Genomic DNA, 14844 nt, shown 5'->3' with positions numbered 1-14844 from the left:
ACCAACATTGTTGGTTGATTTATAATGAGGGATCAATACAATCTGGTATGACTACGATTTTGCATTAGACTCTTTCTAGACTAGAGAGGCGTTTCCCGTGAATTGAAAGTGATGACTAAGCACAGAGAGATGACTCAGAGGAAGGGTCAATCCCAGCACAGGAAGTAGGAGCACGCTCTCTTGAATTATTTTTGATTGAGAATCACTGGGTAAATTGTCATCAGGGTACATGATGAGAGTCTCTTTCTGTGTATTCACAAAAAAACCTAGTCAAATTCAAATCACAAACACGCCTATCTCATGTATTGTCCTAGCTTAAAAGCATTTCATTTCATCATGAGGTTGTACACTTTTTGGTGTCCTTTACATTTAGTGGGATAAACTAAAGGACCGCAGTGTGAGACGTTTTTTCGAAGTAGAATGTTTAACGGAGTAAATATGTGATCACATGTTGATGAAAGTTAATTTGGGGACACATTTAGGTCAGGGATCATTTCAAATGGTTATTTGGTGGTCAGAATGAGTGATAACTTATATCCCTGCTTCATTTTCATTGCATGCAAGGGATTTCCGGAAGAGACAAAGGGGAAAAACTCAAGGGCATTGATTCTAGAACTAGTACTCTTCAACGATATAGCTAGATAGCAACACTTTACTTCAAATTGGTTTTAGAAATACTTAGAATTTTCATGGCGCCAGTTCGCGATGTTTAACATGTGCCTGAACTATTTTTAATATAACCCCCAGTCTTAAATGAATCGGGTATTCAAGCACTCTAGACAGGTTTTACAGTATGTGGAGGTTTTAGGGTTTTAACAAAGTACCCTGGAGCCACCATGTGGCGGGGAAAGGTAAAGGTGGCCACGCCGACAAGCATACAGCATACCATTGCATAAGTGACATCATTATCCGGTTTTATTTCAGGTGCCCAAAACAATTCCATTAAACATCGTGACCTCGGCTTTCGCAAAATTCCATTTGTTTTCTTTACTGGTGAATTGACAGTAACACAAAAGTGTCATTGTACATAGTGCCACTAAAGTGGGTGAAGAAAATAGCTGCATATAGGGCAGATGGCTTTCAACTTTTACTTGGCTGGCTTATTCACATTTTCATTAACTAGAGGGGCGACGGGTGTTGGGAGTGTCGGTAATTTGAACCGAATTCCACGCTCTACCCCGTGAGGGGAAAAAACCGTCGAAGTTCCGAGACTGCCACGGGGCGGGTCAAATGACGAAGAGGATCGATGTGTGTCGGTGAAAGGGAGGAGTGGAAAAAAGGGGAGGGGGTAGCTGCGATACTTGTAACTATTATTTCGTTAATTAAACAAAGCTGGGCAGTCAACACACTCCCACCTTCTTAAATAAATATTAGCACTTGAGACACGGAAATCAAGAACGACTTGACCCAACCAACAGCTAGACTCCGTCGGATGGGATTGAAGGACAATGGGACGGGGGAATCGGGGACTGTAGGGGCGGAAGGGTGGGGGCCGGAGAGGGGAGGAGGAAGATGAAGAGGAGGAGGAAGAAGGGGAGGGCGGGCTCGGCGGCGGCTGAGCTGGTAGAGGAGGGAGAGGGAAGGCTCCGGGGGGGCGCTGGTGCTGAAAGGAAAACGGAACCGTGTGCGAGTGCGCTGGCAGGCTCGGCGCTCGATTGAGGATCCTGGTGAGCGGCCGGCGGGCGCCACCACCAGCACCACCGCTGCATGGAGCTATGCGCCCGTGTATGCGAGCGAGGGGCAGGAGCTGCTGCGCAGCTGCCGTGCGCACTCACACCGCACACTGGCGCTGAGTGACGGAGCTCCGAGTTCCGCCGCTGAGCGAGAGTGGAGGAAAGAGGAGGAGGAGCGGAGGCCAAGCGCACAAGATCCACAACTGCAACAAAGTAGCTCCAAACCGGCAGCCAACTCCCGCCCGCCAGGCGGCCCCCGGCATGGCCTCCGAAGAACTCTACGAGGTACCGTACACCCGTCTGCAAACCACTAATACCCCTGCCTTCCCATGTCAAAAAAGCAGGGTTTTCACCGACACTTGCCTCTGCCCCCCCCCTTCTCCTCGCTCCCCATTTTCTGTAGTAGACAGCCCCCCCCTCCATGTTCATGCTCCCATTAAAGACGGTCATATGTTGTTGCTGCGGGTGTGTATCTCTGTCTTTCATGGGGGCGGTCTCAAAGTGTTAGATTGACCTGACATACTTCTGACTGAAGTCGAAAGGGCGGGGGTAGGGATGATCACTGCCTGGGGGGCAGGAGGGGTGGGGGCATGCTTCTATGGTCCCCGCCATCAAAGAGGTTGACCACATTTGATTGGAGGGTAGGCGGAGAACTCGGCTGGCTCTACGGACTGGGCAGTGCCACCCTGTTAATTGCGAAAGTAGCAAGGACGCCAAGGCGGCTCAAAAGATGTGCACGGAAGAGCTCATAGTAATCTGTGTGCGAAAGCAGCAGATTCCACTGGACAAGTAGGAGTTACTTGGTGAGAGGAGGGCTGGGGTACCCTTGGGGTGCTTAACCATGAAAGGTAACAACCCTTGACTGCATCTCACTATTGAATCCTTTAGTGTGAACAATGGAGGCTTCGACAGCTGAGTATCTTTCCAGTTGGCATTGGAAGAGGATACCGAAAACAAGCACTGTTGTATGGAAACCTAACTCATGTTGCAAGTGACGTTTTGGGGCCTTACACCTCTCATTTGTGCATGTCTTTAAGTTATTGGGAACACATAACCTCATTATGACCTTTATTGATTTGGCCGCCTTTTAATTTAGTAGTAAAGAAGGGTTGTAGTAATAGACACCCAGAATAATGTTTTTGTATTTTAATGTCCCAGAAGAAAGGTGGTTTGAGTCTACATTGTAGCTCACATTGTCCCTAAATAGTCTTAAAGAACATTCACTACAAATACCATGGTCAATGACTGAGATTTTGACTCAATTGCACTAGTCTGTTGTTAAATTGGTGATTAAACAGAAGACTTGTTGGCAGTGTAAAGACTGCAATCTATTTTCGTCTCTGGCGTGCATGGTTTAACAAGATAATTATTTATTCCTGTCCATAACATTTTTAGATTCTGTTGTCAATAATCATTTATTTTTGTTTATGTACTGCGGATTCTGTCACTACCCCAAAATAATATACACAGTAAGATGATTTATTCAACACGTGGCCACATCTATATCAAGTGTAAAGTAGTAAAGGAACCATAGCTATCTCTAAAAATGTTAACCCATCATATGTTGCATGAAAAGGCAGGATATATTTGTTTATTTAGCCCAGTAAGAGGATACATAGAATATGCAATGGAGAAAAATGCCCTAGTCATGAAGGATCAGGAATGAGTTGACTACATAGGATAGGAGATAAGGTATGGCTCTTAAATGTCATAACTAATATCATGGATAATTAGCTCTTGTAAATGTATGTATACTTGTAAAGCGCACTATCACCTGACAGGCATCTTGGCGCTGTATACCGCTGTGGAAATGAAATGCTCCCTACTGGGCACCCCCAAGGTGAAACCAAGCATCCCAGCGCTTTAGGGCCGTTGTGGAGATCAAGCAAGCTATTGCCCAGAGTTGCAGAGTGGGACCCATGATTAGAGTAGACACCGAGGCGAGAATTATCGAGTCCGTGGAGATTGAGCCCAAGACCCTTCCGCGTCAGGAATTGAACTCTGGTCCCGGCCAGAACTCTGCATCAGGGTCTGCCGCTCTAACCATTGAGCCACACTTTTCCACTCCTTCTCTTGTGAAGAACATTCTAACATTGTTTACTCTTCTTTGAAACTGGGTGGATTTAAAGAGGTTGACTCGACTTCAGAGACAATGTGCAACTGGAGAAGACATGAAATTACCTGATCAGTTTTACACATTTTGGATGGTTTTCTCAACAGTATTCTTATAATGTCGTTGTGTATCTTCGAGAATGTCGTCAGACATTCTTCTATATGGTGGGGGTGGGGACAACACGATCTTAAACATGAGGAATACTTTTTAAAATCCAATTCTAATAATTTGCTGAGTACAATCCGAAGTACCTTCACAGGCAATGAGTGTTAGTTGCATTGAGTTGAATGTTGGTCCTGCCTTCTACAAGCCCTGCTTTGCTAAAGGAAGGCAGACTTATGGAAAGATAATCTGGCACAATACCTTTGTAGGAGTCCACATGTGTTTCTACAAAGAAGGCTTTCAATTTAAGAGGCAAAGATAGTTACAAACCTTGAATAGTACTGCTTTTATTTGTGGACCAAATGCTGAACATGCATTTTATACCTAATTTATAAGTATTTTGATATTTACAGTTGGCATCTTAATTGAATCCAATTTGCTTAAGGCTACACTGTGCATTGTAATAACATACTTTTTAATTGTTTTACTTTAAACACTTTCCAGTATTTACAAAATGCTTTCAATATATCACGTGAACTTGCTTACTGAAAGTCAACAGCACGCATATCATAATATTCATAGTCCGGGTGTGTGGATTTTTATGGAAAGAACGTCTGTCGCCTGTGGAAGACAAAACCTTCAAAATCCTGCATCATATATAGAAGAATGAAAAGTCATGATTGATTACTTGAAGGTGCCTAAATGTGAAACATATAATGAGCCTTAAAGGAGAAGGAGAAGACAATTCGACTTTAATGTCACATCAGTGAACCAAAGGCGAGCATAAAACATGATTTTTATCACACTCCTGGTTCTCTGAAATAAGGCAGGACAAAACTGTTGCTCTTTTATTTGTTTTGGAGACAAATTAATTTGAGTATAATTTTACACCTTTTGAAAATTTCTTGAGTGCAGATCAGGTTAGTTCAATTACTAATCAATGCGTCTGCAACACATTGATGAGTCTCTGATTGGAACTTATTGCTGAGAAAAGTAGCTAGGACTTCAAGTTGAATTTTTCACGCCAGAGGTGTGTTTTTGTCAGCAAAAAGGGTCTATTTTTTTTATAGTTGTTTTGAAAAAGGCCACATTTTTCCCAGCACACAATGAACCAAATGTTTGTGTCCTGGCTTGGAGACGCAGCATAACTGTTGCTTGCCATCGCAAACGACGATCCCTGCAACACCTCACAGATTTGGTCAATTGAGCACAGATGATCTTCTGTATTATCTACAGCCGATGCTAGGGAGGTTTGACACCTCCAAGGCCTGAATATTTGTTGAGGAGCCGGTATCCATTCCAACAGGAGCTGAAGCATCCTGCGGTGGGTCTCAGAATGCACACATGGGAATACGCTGAGGACACAGCAGAAACTGGGCCGTTATCGGGTCCTGTAAAGCATCAACGTCTGGTGGCGCAACCAATGGAAATGTTAGCCAGAGATCAAACACGCATTCTTGTCCGCAGAGCAGACATCGGAGGACAGGCAGCATATAGTCGAACCAGACTGGTCTAAATGACCAGAACCAAGATTCTCTCGGTTCGCGAAGGCGAGGTATGGCCAGATGGAGTACAATGCGATCACGATATCTGCACCCAGGTTTGTTTTTTCCATCTCTCTGGTGACTGGACGTCCATTGCATAGCAGAAAAATTACAATTGGGGTTCCTGCTAATAGGAACAGGAGCAGCAGAAGTCCTCCAAAAATGCTTCAGAATACGGAGTGTATGAGGTTTGGAATCACTCCGACGACTGTCTGAAAGGAGCTTAACAGTGCAGAACCTATGGTCTTAAATAGGTGTACTATACCCGTTGTAGCAGACATGTTAAAGATATGTTGTACCATTTCTGTGAAATGGAAAGGGCAGTTTGTTCGGACTAGTGCCTGTATCTCAGCTGAGGACTTTGCGACCTGGAGATCAAGTCTCTCGGGCAGAAATTAAGGGCACGGTTTTCTGTAAAAGCATGGCTTTCATTCGGCTCAGAGTATTATACCGTATAAAGGAAACCTTCAAAGAAGGCCATAACGGCGCCTCCATGACTGTGTGGATCGGTGGAAACAATACTTGCCTACAACAAGTAACCCTGGAGTCTACAGTGACAAGATATGCGATGCCCGGAAGCATCCCACAACAACCTTGATCATTACGCAGCAAATAACCCCCTTTTGAAAGCAACTTGAACACCGGATTAATCACAGCAGCTGGGGCCCCTTTCAAATGACAAGATAAGTTGGCAACTGAACCGTTACAGGCCCGTAAAGCATGATATCCTGGCATATGAGAGAGCCACTTAAATATTTCTCGCAGTTTGTACCGCTTAGAAACACTTCCATGTTCCCACTCCTGCATCAAAATCTGTATGACAATTTCCAAGATTCCTTGATGAATTCCATGCCCATCGCTTCATATCTGCCCGCCTGTTGTTCTTCTAGGCAATACTGAAACTGGAAAGTTGGGACCGGTAATGTTACATGGCCATGGATTAACCATTCCATGGATGGGGACTCTGCCACAGTAAAAGGTAACCGGTCCAGTTTTTCAATATGCAGCATTGTATATTTTGCTCCCCTTTGTGCCATTGTTATCTGTTTTTTTAGTGAAATTGTATGCAGAGAACAAGGACGTACTGTTGATAAATCGCCAATGCACACAACCTTGGCGCAATGTATGCAGCGTCATGCTTAATAACATAATAGAACGTAGCTGAGATTGTCCATGTTATAGTATTGACAAGTCCTGTTCTAGTACATCTATAGAAGAAGATACAATATTGCCCAGTGAATAAATCCTGAATGTTAATGTAGTCATACCAATGTCAACTACAGCTAACGCCTTTTCTAGATTAATTCTATCTATTTCACAAAGTCTCTCCGCAGCTTCTTGTTGAGAGATTTTCCAGATTTCATTATTAGTATAAAACATTTCTGATGTGGCTTTCGAGGGCCTAATAAAAAATACCTTAGATCCACCTCATTTGAGAGTAAGGATAAGTGCTGTTTCTCCTGGGACAGTGTCAAGGGTTTTAACCAGTCGAGGCCTAACTTCCCAACACGGTTTGATGTTACCGCCCCTGGATGTTCTCTGTGTACGAAGAGTTGGTCTGGCCTATGGATACTAAACCCTTTGGTGGCTTCTCTAAATCTTGTTTGACATCTGTTTGTGTCTGTGGGCAAAACTAACCATCCCTTCCAAATTGGGGTCTGATGAATTGTACTTTGATATCATCTAGTGTATCCCCTCCATGTGATGTAAAGTTTAGCCACCCCTCAAAGGTGATGATGTTGGAATTCGAGGTGTGTTCCAAGTCCTTGTTCTTGGCTTTTCCAAGACAGGAATTCTGTTGCACAGTGTCATTCGAAAATATTATCTGCTATGGAATGAGGCAAACTCTAAATAGTGCTTCTGTCCCCTGAACTTGCCGTTCCTTTGACCCCTAGACCGATTTTATGTCTATAGTATCCTTCCGTAAGTCAAAACCCTGTTCAGGCAGTTGGGGAAATAAAGGAAGCAGTATAAATCTGCTTGGTGTTTGTTAGCATATTTTTCTGTGCAGTTGTAGCTGCAACCTTATAATAATATGAGGTCGGGTTAGAAACATTAAACCCTGAAAAATAAGGACATTTCTGTGCAAACGTTTCCAAGCTCCTTTATGGTGGTGTTGGGCAATGTTTTCATGGGTGGTATGTAAAAACATTTTGTGGGATACTCAATTTGTGTAAAAAGTGATGACCATAGTGATTGTAAGAGTTCATAGTGTTATAGTCTGATGTGTCTTCCAACATTTCAATGCTTGAAAATGCAGTGGATTGTTCTAAATCAGACCACATATTATTTACAGTTTCAAAATCCCAATCGTCAAAAAATGTACTTTAGGTAATATCATTTAGACAAATTTTAAATACGTATTGTGTTTTAAAAGTTCAGTGGGAACAAATACATTGTTATCAACCATGTCCCCAGTTATACCATTGGGAATTGGAACAGCTGTAATGTTCACGAAGGGCAGGTCTCTTTGTTCACGGTGAGAAGATGTATGAGGTTTCAGGACCAAGTTCACAACAGTTTTCCAGTTGTTATCCGGAGCTGTAGCCAAGGTGATACTAGGTATGTCTTCTTCATAAAAATGTAGAAATCATGAATTTGTTGCCTATGGGAAACTTGACCTGGCATTGTTTCAGTTTCACTGGAATCCAGAGAGAAGGTATAAAAATCGATGAAGTAGCCAGATGCAGTTTGATCTATTTTTGGCAGCTTGGAAGGTTTTGTTGAACTGGCAGACGTCTCTTGTAGAGGCATATTGATGTAGACATTGGTATTTGTCTTTCATTTTGTGTTTTGAAGTTCTGCTTCTTGATGAACGAGTTCCATTTCATTGTTGGAAATTCTGTTATTTGTTATTGGTGACTCTCTTCAAATGTTATGAGTCTTTCTGTCTGAACTTCCTGTATGGTAGCGCCGGCTACCCAGGAGCCCACAAGACCTACTATTCAGTATCAGCCACATAGTGTGGTTTGATCAGATCAATCAAGACAAATCTAATTTCTTTTTTGCTGGCTAGCGGCGGAAGAAGTACTGTTCTTGTTCCTGCGACAGCCAAGAAATGGACTGGCTTTCTGTAGGATGGCCCAAATTCTTTCTTGCCCACAGTCTTTTCTCTGACCAGATCCCCTGACTTTTGGGATCCAGGAAGTCTTGCTGTGATGGATTTGACTTCCCCAGTGGCGGTGCGTAAACTTTCACGTTGCTTTGTAGTGCCCGGAATTAATTGAGAGCCTGTTAAACAGCCAAATGGTTTTTCATCCGCCACTGTGCTTTCACAATCGAGATCAGGTACCCACATTCTCATCCCAAATAGGACCTCGTAAGGAGTGACACCTCCTAGGGAACTTCTTGGCATATTGTTAAGGGCTCTTTGGACCCCGTATAAGTGATTCGCCCAACTACCACCCAAACCTAATACCCTTGCCGTTGAAGATTGCTTTAAGTCTTGGTTTTCCTCTCCACAACCGAATTTCCCTCGGTATGTTACAGAGATGAGTACCCCAATGCAACACCCAAGCTTCCTATGGCTTCCTTGTAAGCCCTAGAGCTCAACGTGGGGGCCGTGGTCAGAATGTAATGTGCAACTTCGTATGTCCCTATAAGGACTCGCAAATCTTTTATAACGGTTCGATCGTCTGCCGAGCGCTGAGGCCATACCACAGGAATCTAGAGCATGTATCCACTGCCACCAAGTTATACTTGAAAGCCCCATCTGATTGTAGGGGGCCCCAGTGGTCCAAATAGACAGAAGCGAGTGGTCTGTCTGATGTTAGTAATGGTGTCTGCGCTGGACGTGCCCCAGTGGAACCCTTCACCTGTTAACAGATATCGCAATTTAGGACAAAATTCTTTATCTGTTTACTTAGTCCTGGCAACCAAAAGGGTTGGTTCAGTAAATCAATTGTTGCAGTAACTCCTGCGTGTGCAGAACCTAGACCCATGTGCAGCTAGAATTACACCTAATCTGCAATCCATGTCTGGCATTACTCTATTCCCCACTTCTGGAATTTGAGCATACAGAATGTTATTTGCATCTAACTTGTAGAAGTACTTGAGTGGAAAGCCTTTCGGTAAGGCTGTGCTGTTTTTGTGTGAAGCACGGACAGCTACCAATATCTGTCTGTCTAGTCTCATTTTTGAATGAGTGATTGCAGCTAATATGTGACTCACACCATATACTGCTTTATATTGGTGACCTACAATAAGACAACCAAGATTCTTAAACTGGACATGTGTATTTCATGTATCTTCTGTGACTCTTTTTTTTCTAAACAACTGATATTTAATTTATTATTGAGTTCTTAGATATGGTCTCACAGCTGGCTCTGTATCTCATTTATTAAACAAAGCATTAAATCACAGACCTTTCATTAGGTGTTTTTGAGAATTGATACAATGCACAGAATAAGAATATTTTTGTGTAATAATCGCTAATTGTATGGATATTATTCACAGCGAATAGATCCGAAAGAACTATCCAGTGTATTATCTTCACAACCAAATGGTCCTAATTGGAAAGCGGACTGATGCTAAGCAAGCAAAAACATTTTTAAATCAATCATTATCAATTTCTTTTGGTGACTTGTACTGTTTCACGCTTTACTTTTTAATTGAGATTCATGAAAATATTTGATCTATTCTTCATCTTACCTACAAAAAGGGTAAGGTAAGAACAAATACAGCATTTGACTATTATTTGGCTATACCTTGCTTTCATTCTTTAGTCTCTTTTTCTTTGAATAAATCTGGTATGGTAGACCACGTTCATAAAGAATGTAATTTTAGGCATTATTTTTATATCGGGGACTTTTTAAACCATCAACTGTACGTTCTGAAGATGATCTGCTGGACAATTGCCACAACAGACCGAAACGTTAACTTTCTCATCTATTTCCGTAACTTTTGTTGTATAATAGTGAATGTTTTCTGTATTTCCAGATAACTCACTTATCCTATTATGTGGAATAGATGGTTGTGCTCATGATGTGTAGGTAGTTTCACACATCCTTAATCATGTTGTATTGTTATATTTGAATGTACCCTTTTCAATTTTATCCATATTAATAATTTTTTTGTATTTTTCGAAAAAGATTCTCCTGCGCTTTTGAAATTTTCATCCTCATTTACTGTACATGTCTTTAATATCTTTATATTATTACAGATTTTTTTTAAAGGTTCAAGACCACTTGGAGTTGAACATATAAGCAACTACATGTAAGAATCCTCAACAAATCCCTTGCAGGCATCACTTTACTCCTTATCATATTAATTGCAGCTATGGCTATGCTCCCTTTGCGGCTTCATCAGCGAATGGATTCCCTTCAACGTGAACGCCAACACGGTGATGACTCAGCGTGTGTATTTCATGAGCTCTAGGTAGTTAGTTTTTCAATTCAGCTACCTGTTTATGCTTAATTGTGCCACCTTTTGAGTCGTAACCCCATTTTGACCCCTTGTAGTAAAGATATTCTTTGTATGACTGGACACCATAAAAAGAATCGCACACAATGAGTGTGTGGAACTCTCGATACGTATTAGTGCCAGTAACAGGGCTTTTAATTCTGCAAGCTGTGCCATGCAGTCTCCTTGAGACTGAGTCTTCGTACTGCTAGTATGGAACTTGCCTTCTTGTATATGGCCCTTCACAATCACACACACAGCTCTGTATTGCTATTTACTTCCTACAGCTGGCTGAGCAGGTCTGTCAGTGTAAATAATATATTAATACTGATCTAGAGGCATTATTTCATGCGGTAGATGATATTCTTGTTCATATTGCAGAAATGCTTGTGTTTTAAACGTAGAATCATATCTGTATTCTACATCTGTTGCAGTGAGAGAATTAGCAAATTGTATCCATCTTCGATGTGTGGATTTGGGGGTCTTTTGAGGGACCACCCAAAGGTGCAGGATCACCCTATAGTCCACGGGTCCAGAATACAAACTCAGGCCATCACTGGAGCCGGAGAAAGTATATTTATTACAATCTCATGAGAGAGAAAGCATCAACAACAGACACCCATAGCTGTCTGAGGAGGCAGTCTGCTGAGTGCTTTGGTTCTGCTCCTTATATACCCTTCATCCCCACCCTGTGCGTGCTAGGTGAACAATAACAAACTCCAATAATATACAGACAAGCAATGGTCAGTTTTGCTACAATCAACAGGTGGTGGCTGTTTGACCCCTGAAGGGCAAAGGTGAAAAAGGCATGATTATATGTCAAACAAAGGTTAATCTGATAAGTCCACGGATGGTAGCGCTGAGGCCCCTGCAGGGTGTAGGCAAAAAGCATGTTTATACAACAGGTAGTTCAATCTGATAAGTCAGCAGATGGTAGTTGTTGGACCCCTGCAGGGCACAGGTGAGAGTTATGAGTACACTGCAAGCAGAGGTCCATCTGATAGGCCTGCAGATGGCAGCTGTTGGACGTCTGCAGGGCGTAGTGTGCAGGGTGAGGACGATAAACATCTGGGAAACTCCCTGTCTGACTGGTTGAGCATGGGCTTGTCAGTTTGTGGCAGGCCAAAGCACAAACAGGGTGTGAGCATCCGTGCAGGAATGTGTCGGGTCAAAAGTGGAGCTCCAGAGTGTTCGTGATACAGAGAGGTCAGGTCAGTTATGAAGGGTATAGCACAAAATGGCGGATTGAAGGGCAAGATAACAGACCTACTTTTCCAAAGCCCTTCCTTTTGCCATAAGCGAAACCATTTTTTTAGTCAATTACAATGTTCATCAACAGCTCATTCCGCGTTCAGTCCTTATTTTATTGATCGAGACGACCTGTGCATTTACGGGGACTAACTTGATAGCATTTGCGCAGAGGCCACAGAGTGGGGGACCACATTGAATGCAAAGACAACAAACGAGAACCAGGGCAAGAGGTATCAGGATGATCATTAGAACGTTCCATCCCCATGTCACCAGAAGTTGCCATATCCAAGAACCAAGGGACCATGAGTCTGTATCTTGATGGAGGTCAGAGGCTATTTGATGGAGTGCGGAAATAACCTCGTAGACAGACGATAAATGATCCGGAACATAAACGCAACAGCTAGTGCCGATGATGCGGCATGCTCCTCCGCGGTCAGCCAGGATGACATCAACGACCATGCGATTTTGTAGAGTGATGAGGCGTACCGCTTGGAGCTCCGCAGTGTTGTTGCCAAAATACCTGCTGTGATCTTGACGGTGGTTTCCATGACTCTGGTGAGGTGGCTAATGGCTCCGCTGTTTGCCATTGGTCCCCAGAAGGGAAGGATGCCCTTCATGGCATCCAGGAACTGTTGAGAGGTTGTGTCTGTTTGTTCACCCACATCTTTGCAGCGGCGGGCGCGATGACTAAGAGGAGAAGCAATGTAGACATGGGGAAGGAGGAAAGCTATGTAACATGTGCGTACCCAGTTCTAGTGAAGCCAAGTGTATGCCTTTGTTCCACACAAAAACTAGGTGTTTGGGGAGGCAACATGGGGCGGTGGAGATGTCGTATTCAGAATTGTTGTCAGAGCACTAGAGCTGCCCCCCAACGTTCTAAATACCTAAGCCTCTGTATTCATTAGTCCAGGAATGCGAACAGCAGCTAGCGGTGGGGTCTGCTTGTCTTGGCGGGTGTCCTTGCTTGGAAGCTGAGAAGCGTATTCTACTGGTAGTCGAATACCAGCATTTCCTCCTTCTCATCCTCAGACATGCGTGTAGAATTGTTCTATGGACAAACCGCGTTCCCCGTTTTGTTCTGCCAGAACTCATCTTGTAATTGCTGGAGAGTGATGTCGGCAAGGCCGCTGGACCGATGGGTGCCCATGATGAGCGACATCCAGGCAGCACAAGAGGTGTGTATAGAGTAGTAGTAAGCGAGGAAGGGTATGTTATTCTCAGTGGAATGAGGCCGGAGACCACAGACCCAACAGTTTGTTTTATTTAATACCTCATTATGTTGATACAACATTTGGATGAAGGTGTTCCAAAACTCTTGTCTATTTTGGAGATAAGGGGACAAGGAGACATGGGAGTGCTCAGGAGGCGTGGCATCAGTGGGCAATACGGTATCCTTGGCTGGTGGCCTTTCATCCATGATCCAGAAGAGGATGGTGAAGATAATAGTGAGGAGGAGAACTGTCGTCAAAGCTATTGACCTGTTATTATGCAGTTTGTTACATAGTGCTATCTTCTTGTTGGAAAGTTCCATTGTTTGGTCATAATCGGCTTCTTTTGGGCTCTACAGCTGTTGGAGAGAGAAGGTGAGCCCTACGCGTTGCCGGTAGCTGGTGGTTGCTTCTGGCTAGGCTTCTCAGTACCCCGCTACCTGGAGTACCAATCCAGCCTTTCAGATAATACTACCGCCCTGCAACTTTAGGCTCACCTCCCCTGTCCGGTCTCTGGAGCTCCAGAGGCCATGCATGGGTGGAGGTTGTATCTTTCTTTAGTTGGCACGGTGTTATCTTTGAACAAATTCCAGCTTGGCTTCTTCAATCAATCAATCATGACATTTGTAAAGCGCACTACATACCCGTGAGGGTCTCAAGGCGCTGGGGGAGGGAGGGTGCTGCTAGTGATCGAAGAGCCAGGTCTTGAGGAGTCTTCTGAAGGCCAGTAGGTCTTGGGTCTGCCGTAGGTTGGTGAGGAGGGTGTTCCAGGTCTTGGCGGCGAGGTGGGTGAAGGATCTGCTGCCAGCAGTCGTTCTTCGGATGCAGGGGACTGTGGCGAGGGTGAGGCTGGCGGAGCGGAGCTGGCGGGTGGCGGTGTAAAAGTTGAGTCATCTGTTGCAGTGTGCCGGGCCGGTCTTGTGGAGAGCTTTGTGTGCGTGGAAGAGGAGTTTGAAGTTTATCCTCTTGTTGACGGGGAGCCAGTGCAGGTCTCTCAGGTGTGTGGTGATGTTGCTGCGGCAGGGGATGTTGAGGATCAGATGTGCAGAGATGCGTTGCAATCGTCTCAGGAGCTTGGCTCACGTTCTTGCGTAGAGGGCGTTTCCATAGTCCAGCCTGCTGATGACGAGGGCCTGTGTGACTGTTCTTCTCGTAGCGGTGGGGATCCACTTGAAGATCCTGCATTCGGAGGGTGTTGAAGTAGGATGAGGAGACTGTGTTGACCTGCTTAGTCATGAGAGGGTGGAGTCGAGGATGACCCCTAGGTTGTGTGCGTGGTCGGTGGGTGTCAGGCTATTCCTAGACTTGTCGGCCACCAGGAGTCATCCCAGGCTGAAGGGGTGGAGCCGAGGATGAGGACCTCAGTCTTGTCCTAGTTCAGCTTCAGTCGGCTGTTCCTCATCCATTCGGCGACTGCCTTCATTCCTCTGTGGAGGTTGGTTTTGGTGGTGTGGGGGTCTTTGGTGAGGGAGATGATCAGCTGGGTGTCGTCGGCGTAGGAGATGATGTTGAGGTCGTGCTGTCAGGTGACGTGGGCGAGGGGTGACATGTAG

The 14844-nt window shown here is 44.2% G+C and overlaps 1 protein-coding gene across 2 annotated transcripts in view; it reads left to right on the top strand.

Annotated features, from left to right (window-relative positions):
• Nucleotides 1-1510: 1510 nt before the first annotated feature.
• The window catches only part of CDYL (chromodomain Y like), a 245982-nt gene continuing 232648 nt past the window's right edge, over nt 1511-14844 (top strand). The window contains exon 1 of one of the 2 annotated variants that reach the window (XM_086965039.1): nt 1511-1958. In XM_086965039.1, coding sequence (XP_086821165.1) covers nt 1935-1958 — 24 coding nt within the window. In that variant the 5' untranslated portion in view covers nt 1511-1934. The remainder of the gene's footprint in view (nt 1959-14844) is intronic. The other variant, XM_086965040.1, reaches the window with a different exon arrangement.

The sequence above is a fragment of the Lissotriton vulgaris genome, chromosome 4_1, assembly GCF_964263255.1.
Source record: "Lissotriton vulgaris chromosome 4_1, aLisVul1.2, whole genome shotgun sequence".
In the NCBI taxonomy this organism is placed as follows: domain Eukaryota; kingdom Metazoa; phylum Chordata; class Amphibia; order Caudata; family Salamandridae; genus Lissotriton; species Lissotriton vulgaris.
This window is presented reverse-complemented; position numbering and strand designations above follow the sequence as displayed.